Genomic DNA, 21,464 nt, shown 5'->3' with positions numbered 1-21,464 from the left:
TTTATTTCTGTGCACTATGAGCAAGGGCTTCTATATACTGTATTCCCTGATACATACAAGAACCTAGAATAGCACCAAGTTTAAAGCACATAATGTACAAATACTTGAAATTACATTTGGAATGGGTTTCAGCAAGTACTTCGTAAGCTATTGTCATTCTATGGAGAACCCAAGAGGCTTTTCCTGTGTGGGCATGTGTGCAGTTCTCTTGCTAATGGATCCAGGATTCTTTTGTGTGAGAGTTTTGTTTTTCCCCCCTGAGACGCAGCGCACAAGTCTGCTCACCCCAGAAGGGCACCAGAGAAGACCAAAGTCCAGCTTGGTGAATCAATGAGATTTTATTGGGGTTACCAGCAGAAGTGTGGATGAGGGGCTACTTAGAGGAACAGGGAAACTCCAAAGCAGTTTCATCACCAACATGGGTGATGACTCAGGAAGGTTGCACGCCTGGCTGTCTTTGCTCAGCTTGCCTACAGATGGACAGGTCTGAGAAACCTCTCAGTAGCTCTGGGTTAGATTCTCCTCCTCCAGTTGCTGTTTACTGCTTTTATCAAGGTGGAGAGGAGACTTGAGTATCTTGCAGTTTTTCACTCTCCCAAGGCATACGTCTTGTTCACCTCCAGAATCTTGTGAGTATCCCCTTTCCTCCTAGATGAAATGGTTCATTTCAAAGGAATCGGTTGTGCAACAGACCTCAACCCAGTCTTTAGCTTTGTGGAAGAGCAAGTGTGTGGGTTAGTTTTAAAATCAACTTTCTACAATCTAAAGGCACCTAAGGAAAAAAAGAGACTCAACTGGGGAAGTGTCTGGATCAAGTTGGCTTATGGGCATGCCTTGGGGGGATTGTTTTGATGGTTCAATGATGGAAGAAGTCCCAGGCTATGGTGGGTAATACCATTCTCCAGGGAGGGCATCCCGAACTATGTACAACAGGAGGAAGAAAGCAAGCAAGAGTGTGTTTATTTTCTTTGTTCTTGATTGTAGAAGTGATTTGACTAGATACTTCCTCTTCCTTCCTTGACTCTCCCTCAGGAATGGACAAATGACATCTTCCTCTCCTAGGTTACTTTTAGTCAGATTAACTGTTACATAACACAACAGAAATCAAATATAGACCCCATGCCTCTAACAATGTGAATTTATCTGGGGATTTTAAAAGGGATTTATTTATGTGTCTGCAACCGAGTGTATGTAGGTGCACCATATAGATTGTGCTTAGCAGCCAAGAAAGGGTGTCACATCCCCTGGAACTGGTTTTTCAGGCTGGCTGTGAACTCCTGTCCTCTGTAAGAGCAGCAGGTGCTTTTAACCACCCAGCCATCTATCCAACCCTTCATCCAGAAGTCTTTCCAACACTCTTTAACTGATGGTTTCTTATCATTTAGGGAACTTGATTCATCATTTGTTGAATCACTTTTCTTCTTCTAGCTGTCCAGTCCCTCTTCACTGGTATCTTATAGTTCTGTGGTTTTCAGCTATGGCTACATAAGAGGGTGCTTGGGGAACTTTAGAAAAATCTCAGGTTTCTAACTTAATGAGTCTGAGTACTAGAACAAGATGAGACCTGAATCTCCTCTGTGCGTTAATACTTCCCAAAATAGTTGCAATAACACAAGTTAGAGTAGTAAAATACTGTCCCAGGTGAATCCCTGAGTCTCAGATATGTTCACTAATCGGTGTTCATATTCCCTCATTTCACGCTCACTTTTTTGATGAGATGAGATATTTAAGATGTGATCTCATGACATGTTTACACTCTATATTATGAGGTGCATTTTCAAATACTTAAGCCTGTCAATATGATGCAACAATGACTCAGAATGTGTTTCTTGAAGGAGCTTTTAATTGCAAATAAACTGTACAGGCATGGGTTGTAAGACCAGCCAAATTGAACAAATATTTATTATCTATCTTTTTGCACACAATTCCCCATCTGTGTTAAGTGCTGTGGTAATTCTGGGAGCTGCAGGAAAGGGAAATTCTTCAACTAACCTTTGCCTTGAAGAAGTAGGATTGTTAAGAAAACGTTATGAAATCACCCAGTATAAAGACTCAGAATATATTTACCCAGTTCCATAAAATAAAGCGAGATGCTTTGGAGACTAGGAGTCAGAGTAGCCAGGCTCTGAGGGATATTGTCTTCTGAGGGAAAAATAAGGGCGGTTACATAATTAAGAAGAATGACACTTTAACCAAGCCTAAAGAGATTTGCCAAGACTATGGAAATAAACAGATCTCCTTCACTTCAAACAAAACAATGATTTATGTATTCCAAGCTTTTCCCAAAGCTACATTTGATTAATCTCATTTTCCATAAAGCAGGTCACTGTAATTTCCATCCTGTTCGTAGCATTAACAGGATCATTCGCTTGCCTAGACACACTCATCAGAGTGTTTGGTAGAGCAAGTCCCTCTAAAAATGGCCTGTGGAAGATGACGAGTTCCCTGATACAAACCTACTACAGAACGCACATCTTCTCTGTCCCCAGGAATCTGACCTCACCTTCCGACTGGCCAGTGGGCTGGTTATATGGCAGCCTATGTGGGAGCACAGACAGCCAGAAGTGTCTGGCTTTACTGCGCTGGTGAAACCCATCAGGAGCATCATAACAGGTTCGTGCCTCTGGTACCCAGGCAGTTTCCCTCACAGTAGGCATTGTGGTAGGATGGTTTTCCTTTAAGAGGATAATAAAAAGCAAATCTCTCTGGAACGTTATCTTGGTGGCCTAGGAAGGAGGCATATTCACATGGGACACATGTTTTGGTCATGTGACTTTGGGTAAGTCATATAACTATATTGTGCTTTTGTTTCCTCATCTGGGGAAATCAGAATTAAAATATTAATGGAGCTCATGGAATTGTTGTGAAGAATAAATTACATATACATACATACATGTATGCATACATACATACATATATATATAGATAGAAGAATGCCTGTAATATAGTAAGAGGTAGTTGTTATTATAGTTATTATTGAATTGTGTTTATGATAGATTAAGTAGACGGTCCTTAGAGAACTCTTCATAGTGATTTATTGCTATTAAAGTATTCTGCTTGAGAAACTGGAATTGTGTATGGATCTAGTCCATGGTTGAACTGAATTGTAGAAGAAGCCTAACATGACAAATTTGTGAGTGTATAATACGCTTATACTTAACTCTAAGTACATCTCCATGTATGCAACTTAATTATGCAGCTTGACTTCAGAATGAGTATTTCTATTAATGTAAAATAGAGGTACTATGGCTCCTTACCTGGCTTCTTAATGAATGTAAATGAGAAAATGAAAAGTACTTCTTTGGGAGTAAATGCTTAATAAATTCCATTCTTCTATTCTCAGTCCTACTTTAAGTGTCAATAATAAGTAAATTACATAGGAAATCTATAAAAACACACATGCTATATTCATACGTATATACATCTGTGGAGATGGTTTCCTTAATTTGTAGGCTTTGGAGACAGACAGTAGAAGATTATGTATACAGAGGGGCTCTATAAGTAGAAGGAAACTACAAACAAATTCTCCCATTCTTTTCCTCTATAATTAATATAATTCTGCAAATACTTGCTATGTTAAGGAATTGTAACCATCGAGTTCCTTATTAGTCATGTGTTTCAAAAGATTACTATTGTGACAAACAGAGTCATTCAAAGGAAATTAATTTTTGCACATAATAAAAAATACATAAGTCTCTCTCCATACATATATATATATATATGGAGAGAGAATGATATATATATCATTAATTTTTGAAAGATAGATTCGAGAGTAGTATTGCAGTTTTAAATATCAATGAACTAAATAAGTAAAGGTGCTATAACTGTGAATCTACTTCAGATTCTATGTGTGAAATGCAGTTAATTTGGAGACAGAACTGGAGACAGAATGGAGGATGAACGCAATACTACTTTTTTAAAAAACTAAAAGCAATAGAAATAAGGCTGAGGTATAACAAATTGTTAGTTAAGTGTCATACCTTTGTGATATGCTAAAGAAATCTAATTTCTAATGTTTATTTTTTAATTTTGATACAATTTTCCTATACAAATGGAATAAGCCCTTCACAGCCAGAGGTTTGAGCCATGAAGCTTGACCCTGGAGTCTTGTACATGCTCAGCAAGTCTCTACCACAGATTTACAACTCCAGCCCCATCTCTGTCATTTTGATTCATACATAGATGGCCATTTAACACATTTTTAAAACTTCTAAGAAACTTTGACCCTCCATGACAGCCCCATGGACTTCTTACCTCCCTCCCCCTTGACATCTGGAAAACACAGAGAGTTAGTTTGTTTCTCTTGTACGTGATGTCTGAGACTTAAAATGGTTTCCCGCCTCTGAAGGGAATTCAGACACAACCTAGACAACATGTCTAGAAAGAGAGACCTTGACAATAACTTGAATTTTCACTATCCAGCCAAAGCAGACACTGCTGCCAAAGTCATCCACAGTTACCGCAGTTACCTAATCCTAAAGCAAAGATGTAGTCTATATGAGTCTTACCACAGACTCAGTCTAACGTGGTAACCAAAGCACATATTCTTGAGTCAGAAAACTTGCTTGGAATCTTCTGACAAATGTCAACTTAAATTTCTTGTTGCCTGAGTTTTTCATCTATAAATTAGCATAATGAGGCAGCAGTAGAATAGGGTGACCAAAAAAAAAAAGATTGAATTATTTAACATGTCAGCTACTTAGGACTGGACTTGGTATGCAGTAAAGGTGAGATAGCCCATACCTGTTTTATTTTTATTATTATCAACTTCTAAATCTTATCCTTAAAAGTCAGAAAAAAATAGATAAATATATACATTGAAAACTGAGAGATGCTTACTGTTATCGAGTATTTAATTTCAGTTATATCACACATGATTCGGTGTTTTCTTTTAAGGTGATAATGTTATATAAAACTGGTCTTATTTGAAAGTGATGTGAACCTACGAGATAAAATGAACTTGTGGTCTTATGAAATTGGTGATTTTTTTCTATCATCTCTGTAGCCAAGAGAAGCTCTCCTGCCAACAATCAGAGTCAGGCCTGTGAATCACCAAATCAAGACACAAGACAGCAAGGCGAGGTTAGTTTGTTATAATCACGAGAAGAGGGGTGGGAGGGATTCTTTAAGTAGCTCATCCTAAGGGGTCAGACATCAGTTTCAGATTCATTCTCTCCACTCGAAACCCTCTCCTCCATCCTGAACAAGAAGTTTTCCCCAGTCTGAGGTCTTCTGTCAGTCAAGTGTAAAAATTAATTTTATGCATCTTCCAGTAGTATAGAGGTGTTGGAACAAAACAGTATGAGTGTCATATCTCAATGATCAGTATGAAATAAGTAGTGTTTTATCTTGACGGCTAGCATGAAACAGGAAGTATTAGTTGGCATTCATCTCACATTTGAAAAGTGTTGTTTGACCTCCCTTCACCTTCCATTCAAACAGTGTACAAAGGAAAACTTGACACCTTCCATTGAAATTGGATTCTCTTTCTAATTGATGTTTTCCTCTCAGGAGCAGCAATTCCAAGGAACACTCATGGCTGGAGGCTTTAGTGTGTTGACATATCTACTACTACCTGAGCAATTCCTTACACTGGGATTTGTAAACCTTCTTACGTCATTTTCACAATTAATGTCTTTGTAATGAAGTGTGCTTGATGGTCATTGGTTGTTCACAGTCTCCATGCCTAGTGACAATCTTGACCAACCATTCTTGTGCAGCATGAGTTTGGTATTGTGCAACATCAGCATTTGCAACATCAGGGTCAGCACCTGAGAAAAATGTAGAGGAAGAGTGGACAGTCTTAATAAACAATGCCTTTATTAATTAATAGCCACCCAAAGGGGAAATTATTCCTTGGAAAACCTCAAATATCAGTTTCAAGTTGAATATTCCAAACTGAAAAAATCTTAAGACCACACTGGTATGTTTCACTTATCCTCTCCTTCCACATGTACACAACATGCATAAATAATCCAAATTATGCCTAGATAATTCTAAAACAGCTCTCCCAACTAATACATGATTTAAGCTTTCCATTTATAAGAAGCAAAGGTGTTAAGTGTTCTATGTTTCTTAGTGGTACATATCATAGTGGAATGTCTTTAAGTGATGACGCCTTAAATATAACAGACTGTAGAGCTTGGTTTGCTTTGTTTGGATCTTCTGTTGTGATTTCTTGCAGTGCTGTGTGCAGTGCCACTGTGTTGCTTATGTGTGCTGTTTATTTCTTTCAACAATTTATGTTCTGAAAATATAATAACTTGATTGCAGAATTTACCTTCCTGACTGCAGTTGGTATCTGTAAAGCTTTTCAGGATTAAATGAATATATAATTTAATGTCTAACTAGCCTTCCTAATGCACTCTTTATTTATTAGCTCACTTCATCAAAGCTATTACATGCAAGGTGTTATCCTTTTGTCATGGCTCCTCCAACTTGGGAACCTGAAGACCAAACTCCTCTTTGATGATTAGCACTCTCACCACCTGACACCACGTTTCCTAACTGACTCTCTCTGTGGTCACACCTTCAGTTAACTGTCATGCCTCCAGTATAAAGCTCATGCTCACTTAACCCAACTTTCTGTGCAGGCTACTTCTTCTAACACAAATGCTTTTTCCCTCCCTGGTACCAGTACAAATTGTATCCTTTTGGTAAACAACAGTGATGCATGCTTATAATCCCAGCTGCTCAGAACACTGAGGCAGGAGGACTGCAACTAAACTGTTATGGTAGACATCTGAGGGTCTTTGTGCTTAGGTAGTTAATCTATGGTACCTACTGAAAAATATTTCCCATTACCTGATGGAATTAAAATAAGTTACTCAATAAAATAAATTGTTGAGTGTATTCTTTCAGGCCAGATAAAGGTCCCCAAGGCCAACTGAAAGTTGTGCTATATTCCTTTTTTCATGAATGATGGGAAAATTTTTATTCTCAGGTTGACTTGAGTTTGCTGTTACGCTAGCACTAGGCTGAGCTTCACACCCCTGTTCTGTTCTCCTTGGTGCTGGTATGTCGTTGCTGAATTGTGGGGTACACAACTCCACTGCAGCTGCTGGACATAGAAATGAAAAAGAAAACAACGAAGGACAAGATGAATAAAATTTATAAAATGCTTAAACCTCGTGCTTGGAACGACACCAGTCCTTCTAGAAACCTATTTCCATTGCCTTTTAGACAAAGGCGATCTCTAGGTCTGTGATCATTTATGCTACAAAGGAGCCCTTCAACACCTGTGACTCTGTATGCATGAAGGAGATAATTCTAGAGTATATTTTCAAAGTAGGGAAAGGAACTAATTACTGTCTCACTTCCCAAAGGGACTTCAGGTGGTCAGTGAAGCGTTGCAGTCTGATTCCATCTCACCCAAGGCCACTGTCTCAGGCTGCCACCAGGGAAACTCCTTCGATGGAAGTCTGTCCTCCCAAACTTCCCAGGAAAGAGGCCCATCACATTCAAGGTACTTGACTAGGAGGCTAGATGAAATATGTCCCAGCTATTGAAAGTTAGACTGCATTTGAGCTGTTTTTACAGACTTCATTCTCTAAAATATGAATGTGTGTTCTGTATGTGTGCAGTTTTAGCCAAGATATAAATTATCATTTCCAAACACAGCTATGACTGTCCCACATTTTAACAAATCAGGCTGAAAGTAGAAAGACATGTCAGATTTAGTGAGATGCCTGAGTTAAATATCCAAGTGCAGAAATCCCAGTGATATTATAAGGAGATTACATTGCAGTCATGATTAAGGAAGCACTTTAGTGGGTAAGGACACTTTGCATCAGTAAATCCCTGTAGTTGCTGGAACACTTTGAGATGATCAAGTCTACTCTTTAAACATTCCGACTCTTCCCTGTTATTTTGTGAACAGAACAAATGAATACCTTCTGCAAAGACCAAACTAGTCTACATCTTCCTATGCCCTGAAGGAATTGTGAATACCTAGCTTCACAAAGTCTTCCCCTTCATCTGATGAATCATAGACTAGAAGGCAATCTATGTCTACTTTCCAATGAAATTATTGTTTGGGTGATAGTACTTTAAAATACAGTTCCAAATATAGCTTTATTGAAATACTTCTATGCCATAAAACCAACCTGTTCAAGTTCATGTTTTAATCATCCCTTGGTTGTACAATTATCTGAAAAATCTAGTTTTAGGATATGTCCATCATTATCAGTTGTGGTTACTCCCTGTCCCACACAGACTTCAGAAAGTGTCTGTCATACTTTTTGTCTACATTAAGTTGTATTTTTAGGCCCTTTGTATAAAGGGAATGGATTGTTTTGTGGCATTGTGCATCTGCCTTCTTTGATTTGTAATGCTTTGAGGTTTTCTTTTTTAATGTATATCACTGTGCTGAATATCATTAGCTTGGACAAATCTATCATCTTTACTCATCATTGAGTGGATTGTTTGTTGCCATGTTTTATATATTATGAATAACGTTATTGTGACCCTTCACTTAAATCTTTTATGGACATAGGTCCCCATTCCATTGGTGGACAGCTATGAGTAGAATTGCTGAGTTGTGTAGCAAATTTATGCCCAAATTTGAAGAGAACTAACAACTTTTTTCCAAAATGGTGGCACTATTTTTCACCTCCCTGGCAATATATGGCCTTTGTAACCTCAGGAACATTTTTAATTGTTTTTCCATTTTTATTATAGCCATCCTAGTGGGTGTGAAATGGGATCTGACTGTGACTTTCTTTCATTTACTTTTCCCTAATGACTAAGGGTGCTAAGGATGCTTTCATGTGCTTTTGAACTATTCAGAGGTACTCTTTTATTAAAGGGATATTCAAACTTTACCCACGTTTTAATGGGGGTGTCTAAGTGTTCGATTTTTAAAAATCTTTAATATATTTTCCATACAAATCTCTTATTAGAGAAAAGTGATTCACAGGTACCTCCTTCTAGCATCTGGCTCACCTTTTCGCTTGACAGTTTTTAAATGAGTTATCTCCACCTGACCCTAAACCAGATTATTTAAGTGTATTGTTTTTGAAATTTTCCAAGACCCATTGAAAATATAAAGCCCTGTAGAAAAATCTTTATATTTGTATGCTTAGTACATATTAATTTATTCTTCAGTTTCTATTTTAGTAGGTGGCACAATAATGGTCTCAAATATCTTACTTAAAAATCAAAAGGTGCAGCTCAGTTAAGGTCTATGTCCATGCTTTAGGTCTTCAGAACAAGCCAAATTTTATGAGGTTCATTCCAGTCCAAGTCATTTACAGTTTACCTTCTTATTGCCTCTTGCATTCTTCCTCACAGTCATTTAATTCAAATCCTTACCATTTTCCTGTTTATATTTCCACAACTGCTTCTAGTAACTATCTCTACATTCAGCATACATACATTATCTTTTTATTCACCGCAAGTGCCCTATTACCATACTGTTTCCAACTGCCCATGGTTAAAGAGACAGATGATTTGTGCTTTTGCAAGTGTGATGAAAGCAGCATAAGATACCTGTCTTGTACATGGCTACTGAAAGGGAAGAAGTGGGATGCAATAGCCCCTAGTAGTTCTAATGCTGAGCTGGATGTGGTGGAGACCCTTTGATTAGAATGCAAGCCATTCTTGGTCATGACAATTTGCTTCTCTTTCTGAACTGTTGAGTCTATCCTCCAAGTCAACTTTACTTTTCCCAGAAACATAGCATATGTTCATAGCTTATGTCCTGCAAATGACATTTGGAGGAGGGGACTTAAGAGCCTATTTTCAATGTCTCTGGAAGTGTTTTGGACAATGCAATGTTTTTAACATTTTTATAGGTCCACTGTGAATTTTATTAGGGTCCAGTGGATAGACAAAATCCATATTTGCATATCCAATCTCTGTCTTAGGCATCTGTGGAAAAATAATGCTCATAATTTTCTTATAAGTCATTATATATGCACATATAAAAGAAAATTATACAATGATATGTTGTATAAGAATAATAGGCTGTGAAATTATAAAATAGATAATGTAAAATTATGTAATGGATACCATAAAATTATATAATAGCTAATAATATAAGGATAATAATAGACTGTTATATATGTATGTATACAAAAGTATGAATAAATGCATATTTATAACATAAATGTATAACATATACATTAATGTTATAAACATGTGCATATATAGTTGCATCACACTAACACAGTTTGTGAAGGGTCTTTGTCGGATTCAATAGTATTCTGAAATATGACCTTAGCTTATTTTGAAGTCATAATAAGTAACTCCATAGCTTCACCATTGGCTTGATCTGTAAAAGCTTGGAAATTTCAATATTATCATGTCTCACAAATCTTTCATTTTTCAATTCCTATCTCTTCTCATTTACTATAGCCAACAAAAAGAAACAAGTAGGTGTCTTTTAGACCTGATCTGTATATCTTTCATTAGGTCACCTAGCTTGTTGGGGACATTTGTGTAACTTCCACAAAAATACAAACTTAGTCCTGCCTCTACATAGCCAAAGTTTCCAGCCCCCAGACCCAGTGGCATTCTCTTACTCCAGCAGCAACTTCCTCAAAGTTCAGAAGTTGCATTTACAAATTTATACCAAAATAAAATCACATTCCTCATTACGTTTTATAGGGTCTACCTGTTCCAGGGTACTACAACCATTTGCCAATTTAAAGTTTATTTTGTTGCCAAAATCTCTTTTGAATTAGCCTCAATTCCTCAGCATCAGGGTCCCCGTTTAAGTCCACACACGACAAGAGAACTCGCTTCTCTCAAAACAAATTATGTAAGAGAGAGAGCGCACCAATATAGAACTTCAGTGTTTTTATGAACACTGAAACTCACAGGCTGTTGCTTCTGTTATATTCTGTGCATCACAACATCCAAGCCTGGTAGAGTATGGGATTATCCACCCTAGTGTGTAAGGACCAGGAGGCAGGGAACACTGGGAACTATCTTAGAGGCCAGTGCCACACAAATATTAAAAACCCAGAGACAGGGAGCAGGGTAGAGGGGAGAAGAATGTGAGGGATCAGGAAGGTCGAGTTGGGGGAAGAAGAGAGAAGGAGAGCAAGGAAAGAGATACCTTGATAGAGGGAGCTGTTATGGGCTTAATGAGAAACCCAGCACTAGGGAGATTCCCAGGAATCCACAAGAATGACCCCAACTAAGAATCTAAGTAATAGTGGAGAGGCTACCTTAAATGCCATTCCCCTATAATGAGAATGATGACTACCTTAAATGCCATCATAGAACCTTCATCTAGTAGCTGATGGAAGCAGAAGCAGAGATTCACAGCTAAGCACTGAGCCAAACTCCTGGAATACAGTTGTAGAGAGGGAAGAGTAATGAGCAAAGAGGTGAAGATCATGCTGGGGAAACCCAAAGAAACAGCTGACCTGAGTAAGTGGGAGCTCACGGACCCCAGACTAACAGCTGGGGAACCTGCATAAGACCGAACCAGGCCCTCTGAATGTGGGTGTCAGTTGGGTGGCCTGAGCAGTTTATGGGGTTGCTAGCAGTGGAACCAGTATTTATCCCTAGTGCATGGATGGGCTTTTGGAGCCCATTCCCTATGGAGGGATACTATCTCAGCATAGATACAAGGGAGAGGGAATCTGTGCTGCCCCAAATGATGTGACAGACTTTGAAGACCCCCCCATGGGAGGCCTCACCCTCTCTGAGGAGTGGGGGGGGATGGGGAGCTGGTGGGGGCAATGGGAGGATGGCAGGGAGAGGTTGGTATATAAAATAAGATTGTTTTTTAGTTTAGATAATAAGTTAATGAAAAATAAATAAAAATGTGATAATACCAAAAATCCCAGAGACAGATATTGGGGTTCAAGCTGAAGATCAGAGAAGCAAAGTAGACAAGTCAGTAGATATTTTTCACCTCTACCGATTCTCAGGCTGAAGGGGTAACCCACCAAACCTCAGAGTGCATCTCCAGACTGCACTGCTCTCCACTACACCTCAGAATCCTAGACTGTTATGCTTTCTACAACGTGATTGGAGACTACTTGCCACATGAGATCCTTTGCTTCTTCCTTATATGCCTCTCAAGTGCTGGGATTAAAGCCTGAGCACTGTTAATCTTTTAGAATGATTCACTTTTGTGTAGCTCTGGGTGTCCTTGAACTCAGAGAGATCCATCTGCCTCTATCTCCTAAGTCCTGGAATTAAAGATATGTGTCACCACTGCCAAGCTTCTCTATAGCTAGCTAGTGTGGCTGGCTTTGCATTCTGATCCTTCAGACACTCTTTATTAAATCATTAATAATATATCACCAAAGACCAGATGTACCAAACGGCATCAATGATAATGTCACTATCACTTATATACTGTAATTTTATTAATACTTTTCACAAATTGTTGAATATGCCTCTTCTACCAGCTGTGATTTAAATTAAAAAATGTTTAATTTTTTTTTGGTTTTTCAAGACAGGGTTTCTCTGTATTGTTTGGAGGCTGTCCTGGAACTGATTTAATATAAGAAGTAATCTCTTACTTCAAATACTCAGGTTGTGCCAGACAGTTTTAAAAAGTCATAAAGTAAGAGTATGAAAGTAAAATCTTGAGGTTGTAAAATACCCATATTTATTTCTTGGCCATTACAAAAATTTAGAGATTATAAATATAAGCAGAAAATGAAGTTCTTTTCTCTGAAACATCAAGCTGTATTGATTCTACTCTGATTATGTATAAAAACAAAGCTAAGTAAAATGTCCCATATTCTTACTTATGAAAGGATGTTGTTTTGTTTTGTGGCATTACTGAACTAGAGCCATATGCCTGTCATCAGTCTACCTACCCATGTGTAATTTGCCCATCTATCTGCATTTCTTAATGTAAACACACACACACACACACATTCTCCCATAGCACAATACACCCACAATATATGAATTAGACATGAATCAGTGGTGCTTTAGAAAAAAAAATGAGTTGTCTTCTTTCTGCCTAGCTACAGTGGCTGGTTACCATGGAAATTATGCACCAGTTAGACTGCTTAACAAATGATAGTGTTAATGTATCTCCATTGGAGGAGTTCTTGTGTTCATTGGACTTGAAGACAAAGCCTTAATAACAAAGCTGTGCAAATATCCTAGCAACCAAAGCTGTCTACCTAGATCAAACAAATCCAGATCGTTGTGGCCCATGCCCAGACCTTGAGTGAACTCAACATCACTCTTCTGTGCACACTGCAATCACTGAGCAAGTAACTAGTTTTAAAATTGATGTAAGATTACATCTTTAATCATGAATTGCATAGACATAACCATGCTTCATTAAATACTGCAGAGGGTCAAGAGTGATTCCCACATTTCTCTGCTATCACCAAATGTTGCTTTCAGAATAATCACTTGCTTTCAGTGTGCTCTCCTCTCATCTTTCAGTACTCATTAATAGTAACTTGGTTTCCCAAAACTGTAATTTGTTCGGAATAGATTAAAGCAAACTTACCTTTGTGAAGATCTTTTCTCATTATCACTGCTTGTTTTATATGCATAACTTAGTGCAATATTACTTGAATACATTAGAAACATTTAATTAAACACATTAGAAATACTTAAATATATATTTATTAAATTAAATGATTACATAAAATACATTCAACAAATTATATATTAAATTATAATTATAAATTATATTTGTAATTCTCAAAGAATATTTAAATTAATATTAAAATATTGAGAAATAAGACAGACTCCTCCATTAGGTAAGTAAATGTCAGTAACTTCTCTGTAAGTGAGCCTTTTTTCATTATTTCCATATATGTAATTTAGAAGAAAAATTATATTCATATTCACTCACGAAATTTTCTTTTTTTCTACCCTCTCATTTTCTAATTTAGTGAAAATGGCTTTTAACTTCCATTGGCCAGTTAATTACACATGATAACGATATCCTGGATTAAATACTTAATCAATTTTACTTTTTAGTGACCTCCAACCAGTAGAACTCACACTTCGAGTTAAATAATAGACTGACTGAAAGAAAAACTAAAGGTACATGAGGTTATAACTATTTGCTGATGAATTCCTTGGTAATTAATTGTTGCTATTTTCGGGGGATCTTGGGTGAGGGGTGGTCATTTTGGGGTAGCAGTGAGCTAGTTCCATGGGATGGAAAGAGAATTTTACTTTAAAAAAAGAAGACCCTGCGTGGACAAGAAATTGTGGTGGCACCTGGAGGGAGAGGAGCCACTGAAGAGAATGTGAGAGCTGAGACCAGAGTCAGGGAATCAAAGCCTAGTGGCCTGAGAATTAAAATCGCAGATGTCAGAGAGTCCTGAGATGAAAGAAACAGCTACAGATAGACTCTGGGAGTAACTGATGCAGTCAAAGAAAGTTACAGATTGACTATGGAGCAGAGAAACATCAGCCAAAGAGAGGAAAAGGAATTAAAGGACACACTTTATTACAACAGACAAACAGTTCCCATTAAGGGGATGGGAGGGGCCCTAGAGGGGTGGATTCACCCTGGGTCTCTAGGTTGGACCTTTTATAGGTTCCAGGGACCTGCCCCCTTCTGACTTCTCCCTGATTGGTCCTGCTGAGTTTCCCCTGCAGGATGTCTTGCAATAGGAGCAATCACTTGGGGGTGGGGCAAACTGGGGAGCAAGAAACAGCCCTCCTTAAAGGACCATACCTGTTTCCAAAATCAGCTCAAATTCCACTTACCCTCCTTTAGTTTCAAATAGAGTTTCCTCCATATCAAACAACTGAATTATGAATCTATGATTGCCATAGTTGGGGACATGATTTTAGTCTCTGGTCACAACCTTGTTTATATCTATGTAGTCTTGCTGTTCTGCAGTCCATCATCAAATCACTAAACTGACAAGCTCTGTTAGAAGGAAGTAAGGAGAACAGGAAACAAAAAAGAGGAAGGAAGGAGGGAGGGATGGAGAGAAGGAAGGAGGAAGGGGAGAAAGGGAGGAAGGAAGGCGAGGAGGAAGGAAGGAAGGAAGGAAGGAAGGAAGGAAGGAAGGAGGAAGAGTGGTGATGATATTGATGTTAATGACTAGAGGACTTAGCTGAACAGTTAGTCCTAATTTTAGTTGAATAAACTCCTTGTGTAGAGAAAGACATAAGTGTATTCATCAGGTGTCCCAGGACATGTAGCAAGTATCCAGTCATGGTGTTTTTTGTTTTTTGTTTTTTGTTTTTTTTTTGGTTTTTACGAGACAGGGTTTCTCTGTATTGTTTTGGAGGCTATCGGTCCAGCCCCAGTCATGGTGTTTTAATTTATCAATTGTTTTGAATATTGGTTTAGAATGGCAAAAATCACCCTTTAAATGTTTCTCTAGGGCATTTGTTTTTCAAATTTATTAAGGGCATTTAAGGAATACTTGATGATATTTTTTCAAACAAAACTTCTTGGCCTGACCTTTAGAAATTTTAGTTTATCAAATTTTAAGGGAAACCTTGGTGTCTGTTTTCTTACATCTTCCCCATTTCATGTGCTCCTTGGCAACTTCATGGAAGAGGTTCATTGGAACCCCGTGGGACAGTGCTCTAGGGATTTGAAAATTTTAGGATATCACCTAATCTAATAACTAGAAAAAAATTGAGAACTCTAAGGTATGGAGACAAAGGAAAGAATTTATAATAACTACAGCTAGTCAAAGAGGGAAATAATTCTGCTGACCTGCTGATATCTGCCTTCACTGCAGATGATCAGTCAAGAAAATAGTGGCATTCACAGACTCTTATAAATTAGATGACTGTCATGAAGGCTTGAGGACCTGAAATTACACAGCTGGTGGCCAGCCAACCTCGTATTTTGTCTTTTCTTTATAGATCTAATGCTGGAAAGAATTCCTGTTAGGTTAGGTGTAAATAATAGGCATAAAGAAATAAGTTAGATCATGCTTCTTTAAGGCAGAGAAATGCAGTGGGTTTGGGGAGGGGAGAGTAATGAAAGTCTCTTAGAAAAAATGTAGAGAAATGAAAATAAAGGTTATTATTTTCCTTCAAGCTGGAGCTGAGGGTCTAACTATTCAAGGTTCAGAGGACAATGAAGACCCCAGTGCACAATTTGAAAAGATAGTGAAAGAGGTTCTTTATTCTTTACAGTAAACAAACAAACAAATAAATAATCAGAATTTAAAAGCTGTGCAAGTACATTGATTACTGGTACACCGGTTTTTATTATGCACATGCACAATAAAAATGATGTTGGACTAGATAGCAAGGTACACACTCGTTATCCCAGAGCTCAAGAGACTGAAGCAGAAAGATCATGAGTTCAAGTCCAGACTTGGCTAATTAGTGAGCTGGAAGCCATCCTGAGCTTCAGGAAACCTTATCTCAAAAAAAAAAAAAAAAAAAGAAAAGAAAAGAAAAGAAAAGAGAAAACAGTAACAGTAAGGAGAATGAGGAGGTTGAGGAGGAAAAGGGAACATAAAGAAAATGAATTGCATGCACATTAGAAAGGTATTCAGCACTGTATTTCATTCTAAGAATGATTTAATAATTGAAGAAATGGAGAACAAGGGAAGAAACAAGGAGATTTGAAGGACATAATTGTGATTCTTCTGGTGAAATGTGTTGACCACTAGCGCTTGGATGCTAGTTATAGGTAAAGCTGATGAGAAGTAGTGGGAAGGAAGATCTCTAGGACTCTAGGATAGATTTAAAGTTGAATCTCTCAGACCCTAGAATAGATTTTAAATTAACCTGTAACTGGTGACCAGAGTTTTTTTTACTTCCCAAACCAGTGTATATGAGAATTTAGGGTCATATACAAAGCCTGTTCAAAATGATTTCCATCCTAGTTAATAATTTAGTATGTGTGCCGGGAAGTGGTGGCACACACCTTTAGTCCCAGCTTTTGGGAAACAGAGGAAAGTAGATCTCTGTGAGTTCAAGACCAGCCTGTTCTACAGAGTGAGTTCCAGGACAGCAAAGGCTACATAAAGAAACCCTGTCTTGAAAAACAAAAAATAAATAAATAAATAAATTGGTGTATGCCGTTTGATGTGCTTGAACTTCTTAAATTTAATTCCTACTTACTAGTTAAATTAGCCAGAATATTCAACTATAAGACAACACTAAGGGCTGGTGAGATGTCTCAGCCATTGAGGACTCTTGCCTCTAAGCCTGACAGCCTAAGTTTGCTCTCTCTAGCCCACATGGTAGAAGGAGAGAACTGACTGCCACAAGTCTTCTAATATACATGCACACATAGACAATAAATCAAATCAGTAAACTTTGAAAAAGATGCAAGTTTTTTTAAGACAGCAATGACATTCAAAACTTTCATGTACATGGACAGTTGCCACTCACTACACCAGGGGATGTTGTTGGTGATAATAGAAACAACATTGTGACATGTGTTTTGATAAGGGAGTAAAAAGGGCTGTGAAAATGATAAATAGGGTATCAGATGTTACCTGAGTTTGTATTTTTTAAAATATTTCTAGAACATTCATTTGTAGGTGTGTGTGTGTGAGAGAGAGATTCATGCTTCTTGATGAAAGAGAGAGGGAGAGAGACAGAGACAGAGAGAGGGGGGAAACAGAGAGAGAGGGGGAGAGAGAGAGAGAGAGAGAGAGAGAGAGAGAGAGAGAGAGAGAGAGAGAGAGAGAGAGAGAGAGAGAGAGAGAGAGAGAGAGAGAGAGAGAGAGAGAGAGAGAGAGAGAGAGATTCATGATTTTTGATGAAACTCTGAAAAAGAACCAAGGTTGCACCAGAACACAAAACCATATTCCATGTTATTTATTTTGCTAATAGGCTAACTGTAACCATGTCTCACTTTGTTAATTTTAAGTCACTGATAAATTATAGATCTTCAATTCAGTGCATGCCTATAATCCTAGTGCTTGAGAAGCTGTGTTAGGAGAATTAAGAGTCTGATGCCCGACCATGCTGCTTGGGGAGACCTGTCTTAGCCAAGCAGACAGGCAAATGAACAAACAATGACATCCCCATAAATAAGGACCTTGGGAGTTCAGGAAATTTACTCCGCATTCTCAAGTGGTTGCATTTTTTTTCTCAAGAGGTCTTCTTTGTGTGGCATAGTGTCAAATCTTCTGTCTCACTTGGAAAAAAATGGTGCTCAAGGATCAAGTTTACACTTTAGATCCCAGGTGGCCTCAGCTCCCAGAAAGCCGATTTCATTTTGATATTTATTTTCTATAATTCTTACTGGCTTTTATGTTCCACAAGACAGACTTTTACACCCATGGCTATCTTAGTTTGGGCTGCTATGTCATAGCCTAAGTGGCTTCTAAACATGAGAAATTTATCTCTGACAATCCTGGAGAATGTACATCCAAGATCAGGGCATCAGGATAATGGGTTTGGAGTGCAGACTGCAGGCTTCTGATGTTCCCATGTGATAGAAAGACAGCAAGAGGGAACCCTGAGATCTCTTGTTTTAAGGGTGTTTTACCCACTTGTGCACACTCATGAATTAATTTTCCCCACCCCAAATTACTAGCACACTAGTTTTGAAGGACAAAAAGCATTTAGTCCAATTCTCTTAAGATACCTAACATCGTGTAATAATCTAGGTAATTATTTAAAACTGTTCTTTGGTACCCTATAATTCATTAGTTAATGAATATATCATGCATTTCAGTGGAATAAAGGCATTCTAAAACTTTGAGAATTTTAAAGTCACTTTTGTAGTCTTACATAGATATGTAACTTGAGAATTTTTCAAAGTGACAAATTTTCATAATAATCAAACTTTGGTTTGTTTGGAATGCTTCTGTTTTGGGGTAAGGGTTTTTTTTTTGGTTGTTGTTGTTTTACATAATACTTTCATCCTGAGCTTAAAATAGCCCAACCCAGTAAGAAAGACAAATATTGCCCCAGCTTTTATTGTAGTCAAACCTGACAGCTTAGGAAACAATGACATGACTCTCATCAGTCTCTTTGTCTCTGGTTATCATCACTATCCACCACCCACTTTACTCATCAGCTGTACCACATATATATGATGCTCACACTCAATTCATGATTTTTTTAACAAATACCTTTATAGGCGTGGGTTCCTTTAACTTAAAATACCAGTTTATCTTCCTGAGCCAACTTTATTTTACATTGCTTTTTTCTTACCCATTCTTCAATACTCTCAATGTTTCTACTTTTAAGAAATGCTTAGCAAAAGTGGAATGAGCTAGACTAGTTAGGAGGCCATTAGAGTGAACCATGCAAGAGATGAGTGAATGAATAAATAAGTGAAAAATTTGTGTTGCCCCTTGGGAGGCTTGAGGACAGTGTAATAATCTTTTCTCTGTTACGGGGAGCAGGGCCTCTCTTGTGATACCACCATGCCAAAGGTCACGCTATGCCACCTACTTCGATGTTGCTGTTCTCCGCTGCCTTCTCCAGCCTCACTGGTCTGAGGAAGGCACTCAGTGGTCCCTGATGTACTATCTACAAAGACTACGACATATGCTGGAAGAGAAGCCACAAAAAACTCCAGAACCAGACATTCCTCTCCTGCCCAGGCCCAGAAGTAGCTCAATGGTGGCGGCAACTCCTTCGCTAGTGAACACCCACAAGACCCAAGTAAGGAAAACCTGGTTCATTGTCACTTGGGCTAACATCAGCTATAACACATTCTCTCTTTCTCTTCTGGCTTCAAACAGTTGTGCATGCCTATACCTAAACCTTGGTTAATGGACTAACTCTCTTGTCAATATTCTTCTCTTATGTTGCATGGCCAGAACCTTTGGCTGTTCAGATATCTATTTACTATTTATAGGAGTGTACGTTTTGTACATATACTTGAGTATAAGCCTTTGTTTATACAGAACATTGAAAAGTGGGTCTACTGGAAAAGCAGAAATAATTAGAATAGGAATCTGATGAGCAGCCTCATAATTAAACATCATAAAATAGGAAATTAGCATTTCATAGGACATGATTCAACATTTTTTGCTCTACTCAAAATCTTAAGCATCTCAAAGCTATCCTTGGGAATACTACTTTTTTATATACAGGCTTACAATTTGTTATGCATATTTGTAGAGGTAACCTAAATACAACCTGATGTGGTAACATTCCTATGGAGATTGTGTTCTGATAAATGATGCTCACTGATCAGGGAAGCTCCTGTTCTTCCCGTCTTTCTCATTAGCTCCATCCACACGGTAAAAATAGAGGAATGATTAGCTTGCAGGACACTCCAGCTGTTCAGTTGTAGTTAAGCTTGAGTGGGTTGGTTCGGAAAATGTTTTCCTGCATATTCCAAAGATAAGCCCTGCTTTGGTGGTAGACATCCTCCCACAATTAGCATCTCTTTAATAAGTTATTAAGTAGAAAAACTCTCATGTTGGGAAGATCTGGGTGAGTTTGGGGAAGGAGAAAATGATCACAATATAGCATATGAAAAATTCCTTGTATTAAAATATATATCTTCTTCCTGTTTTCTTAGTATTTTGAATCTGTGACTATATGGCCTCACTGTTAAAATTTGCAACAAAAGTTATGAGTAATAGGAAATATCTTTGCCATAGCAGAATTTAGATTCCAGAAGTTCAAACATGTAAGTTAAATTTTAATATCTCAGAATAGGCATAATGCCATTAAAAAGGTGACTCCTCAATAAAATAAATTTTGGGGTTATCTAAGTCCCTAGTCATAGTCTATGTTTATTGTTTGTTAAGGATCTCACCATGAAGGGTAATGAAGAAGAAAAATCTCTAAGCCCTGAGGCTTTTTCCAAGGTTTCATTGACCAATCTTCGAAGATCTGCAGTCCCAGATCTGTCTTCAGACCTGGGCATGAACATTTTTAAGAAGGTGAGTATGCATTCTGATATCCCAATGAATTAGAAAATCAGAGAGGCATGCTGTCCCTTGATCTGTCACAGGATGCAGGGGTAGAAAAGGAAGAAAATATCAGCTTCTAAGTGTAACAGTGATTCACATCATGACTCTGTAACCCAATGTGTGTGAGTGTGTGTGTGCGCGTACGCGCATGTGTGTGTGTGTGTGTGTGTGTGTGTGTCCTACTCTAGATGTTCACACAGTTATCACAAAGACCCATGCTGGTAATTCAGTGTGGTGGTGGAGGAAGTGAGGTGCAATGATGCTAGTTTTCATTCCTATGGCTCCATTTCATTATCAAATACTTTATACAAGTAGCTCTTACTTACTCCAGTAACAGCCTATTCTTCAATTTTTTTAGAGCAGAAATTAACCCACAGAAATGTTTAACAGTTTGCTCAAGCTTAATGTTAACCTCAGAAACAAGACTTGTATCTAAAAAAATTCACATTCTTCTGCACTGGCCACTCTATCTCTTCTGTCATTTACAGAGTTAATCAACTAGGTAATGGTGTGTGTGTGCGCACACACATGTGCATGTGTAGCAACTTTGTTTTCTCTTTTACAAAATTACTTGTTTAATTATGTCAATGAAGAACATAGAAACAAGTATTTACTCATCTATCAGCTCAACTCATTACTAAATAATGAGTTGTGTTTCCTTCACTAACCTTCACTAGTAGCAGTAGGCATAGG

The 21,464-nt window shown here is 37.9% G+C and overlaps 1 protein-coding gene across 5 annotated transcripts in view; it reads left to right on the top strand.

Annotated features, from left to right (window-relative positions):
- Positions 1 to 21,464, top strand: part of Unc80 (unc-80 homolog, NALCN channel complex subunit) — a 174,854-nt gene that overhangs the window by 11,463 nt on the left and 141,927 nt on the right. For all 5 annotated transcript variants that reach the window (XM_040753403.1, XM_040753401.1, XM_040753400.1 and 2 more), the window contains exons 5-9: positions 2,490 to 2,613; positions 5,006 to 5,082; positions 7,326 to 7,465; positions 19,245 to 19,506; positions 20,607 to 20,741. In XM_040753403.1, coding sequence (XP_040609337.1) covers positions 2,490 to 2,613; positions 5,006 to 5,082; positions 7,326 to 7,465; positions 19,245 to 19,506; positions 20,607 to 20,741 — 738 coding nt within the window. The remainder of the gene's footprint in view (positions 1 to 2,489; positions 2,614 to 5,005; positions 5,083 to 7,325; positions 7,466 to 19,244; positions 19,507 to 20,606; positions 20,742 to 21,464) is intronic.

The sequence above is a fragment of the Mesocricetus auratus genome, unplaced genomic scaffold, assembly GCF_017639785.1.
Source record: "Mesocricetus auratus isolate SY011 unplaced genomic scaffold, BCM_Maur_2.0 Super-Scaffold_100010, whole genome shotgun sequence".
Taxonomy (NCBI): Eukaryota; Metazoa; Chordata; class Mammalia; order Rodentia; family Cricetidae; genus Mesocricetus; species Mesocricetus auratus.
The sequence above is the reverse complement of the archived record's forward strand: the minus strand, read 5'-3'. Positions and strand labels throughout refer to the sequence as shown.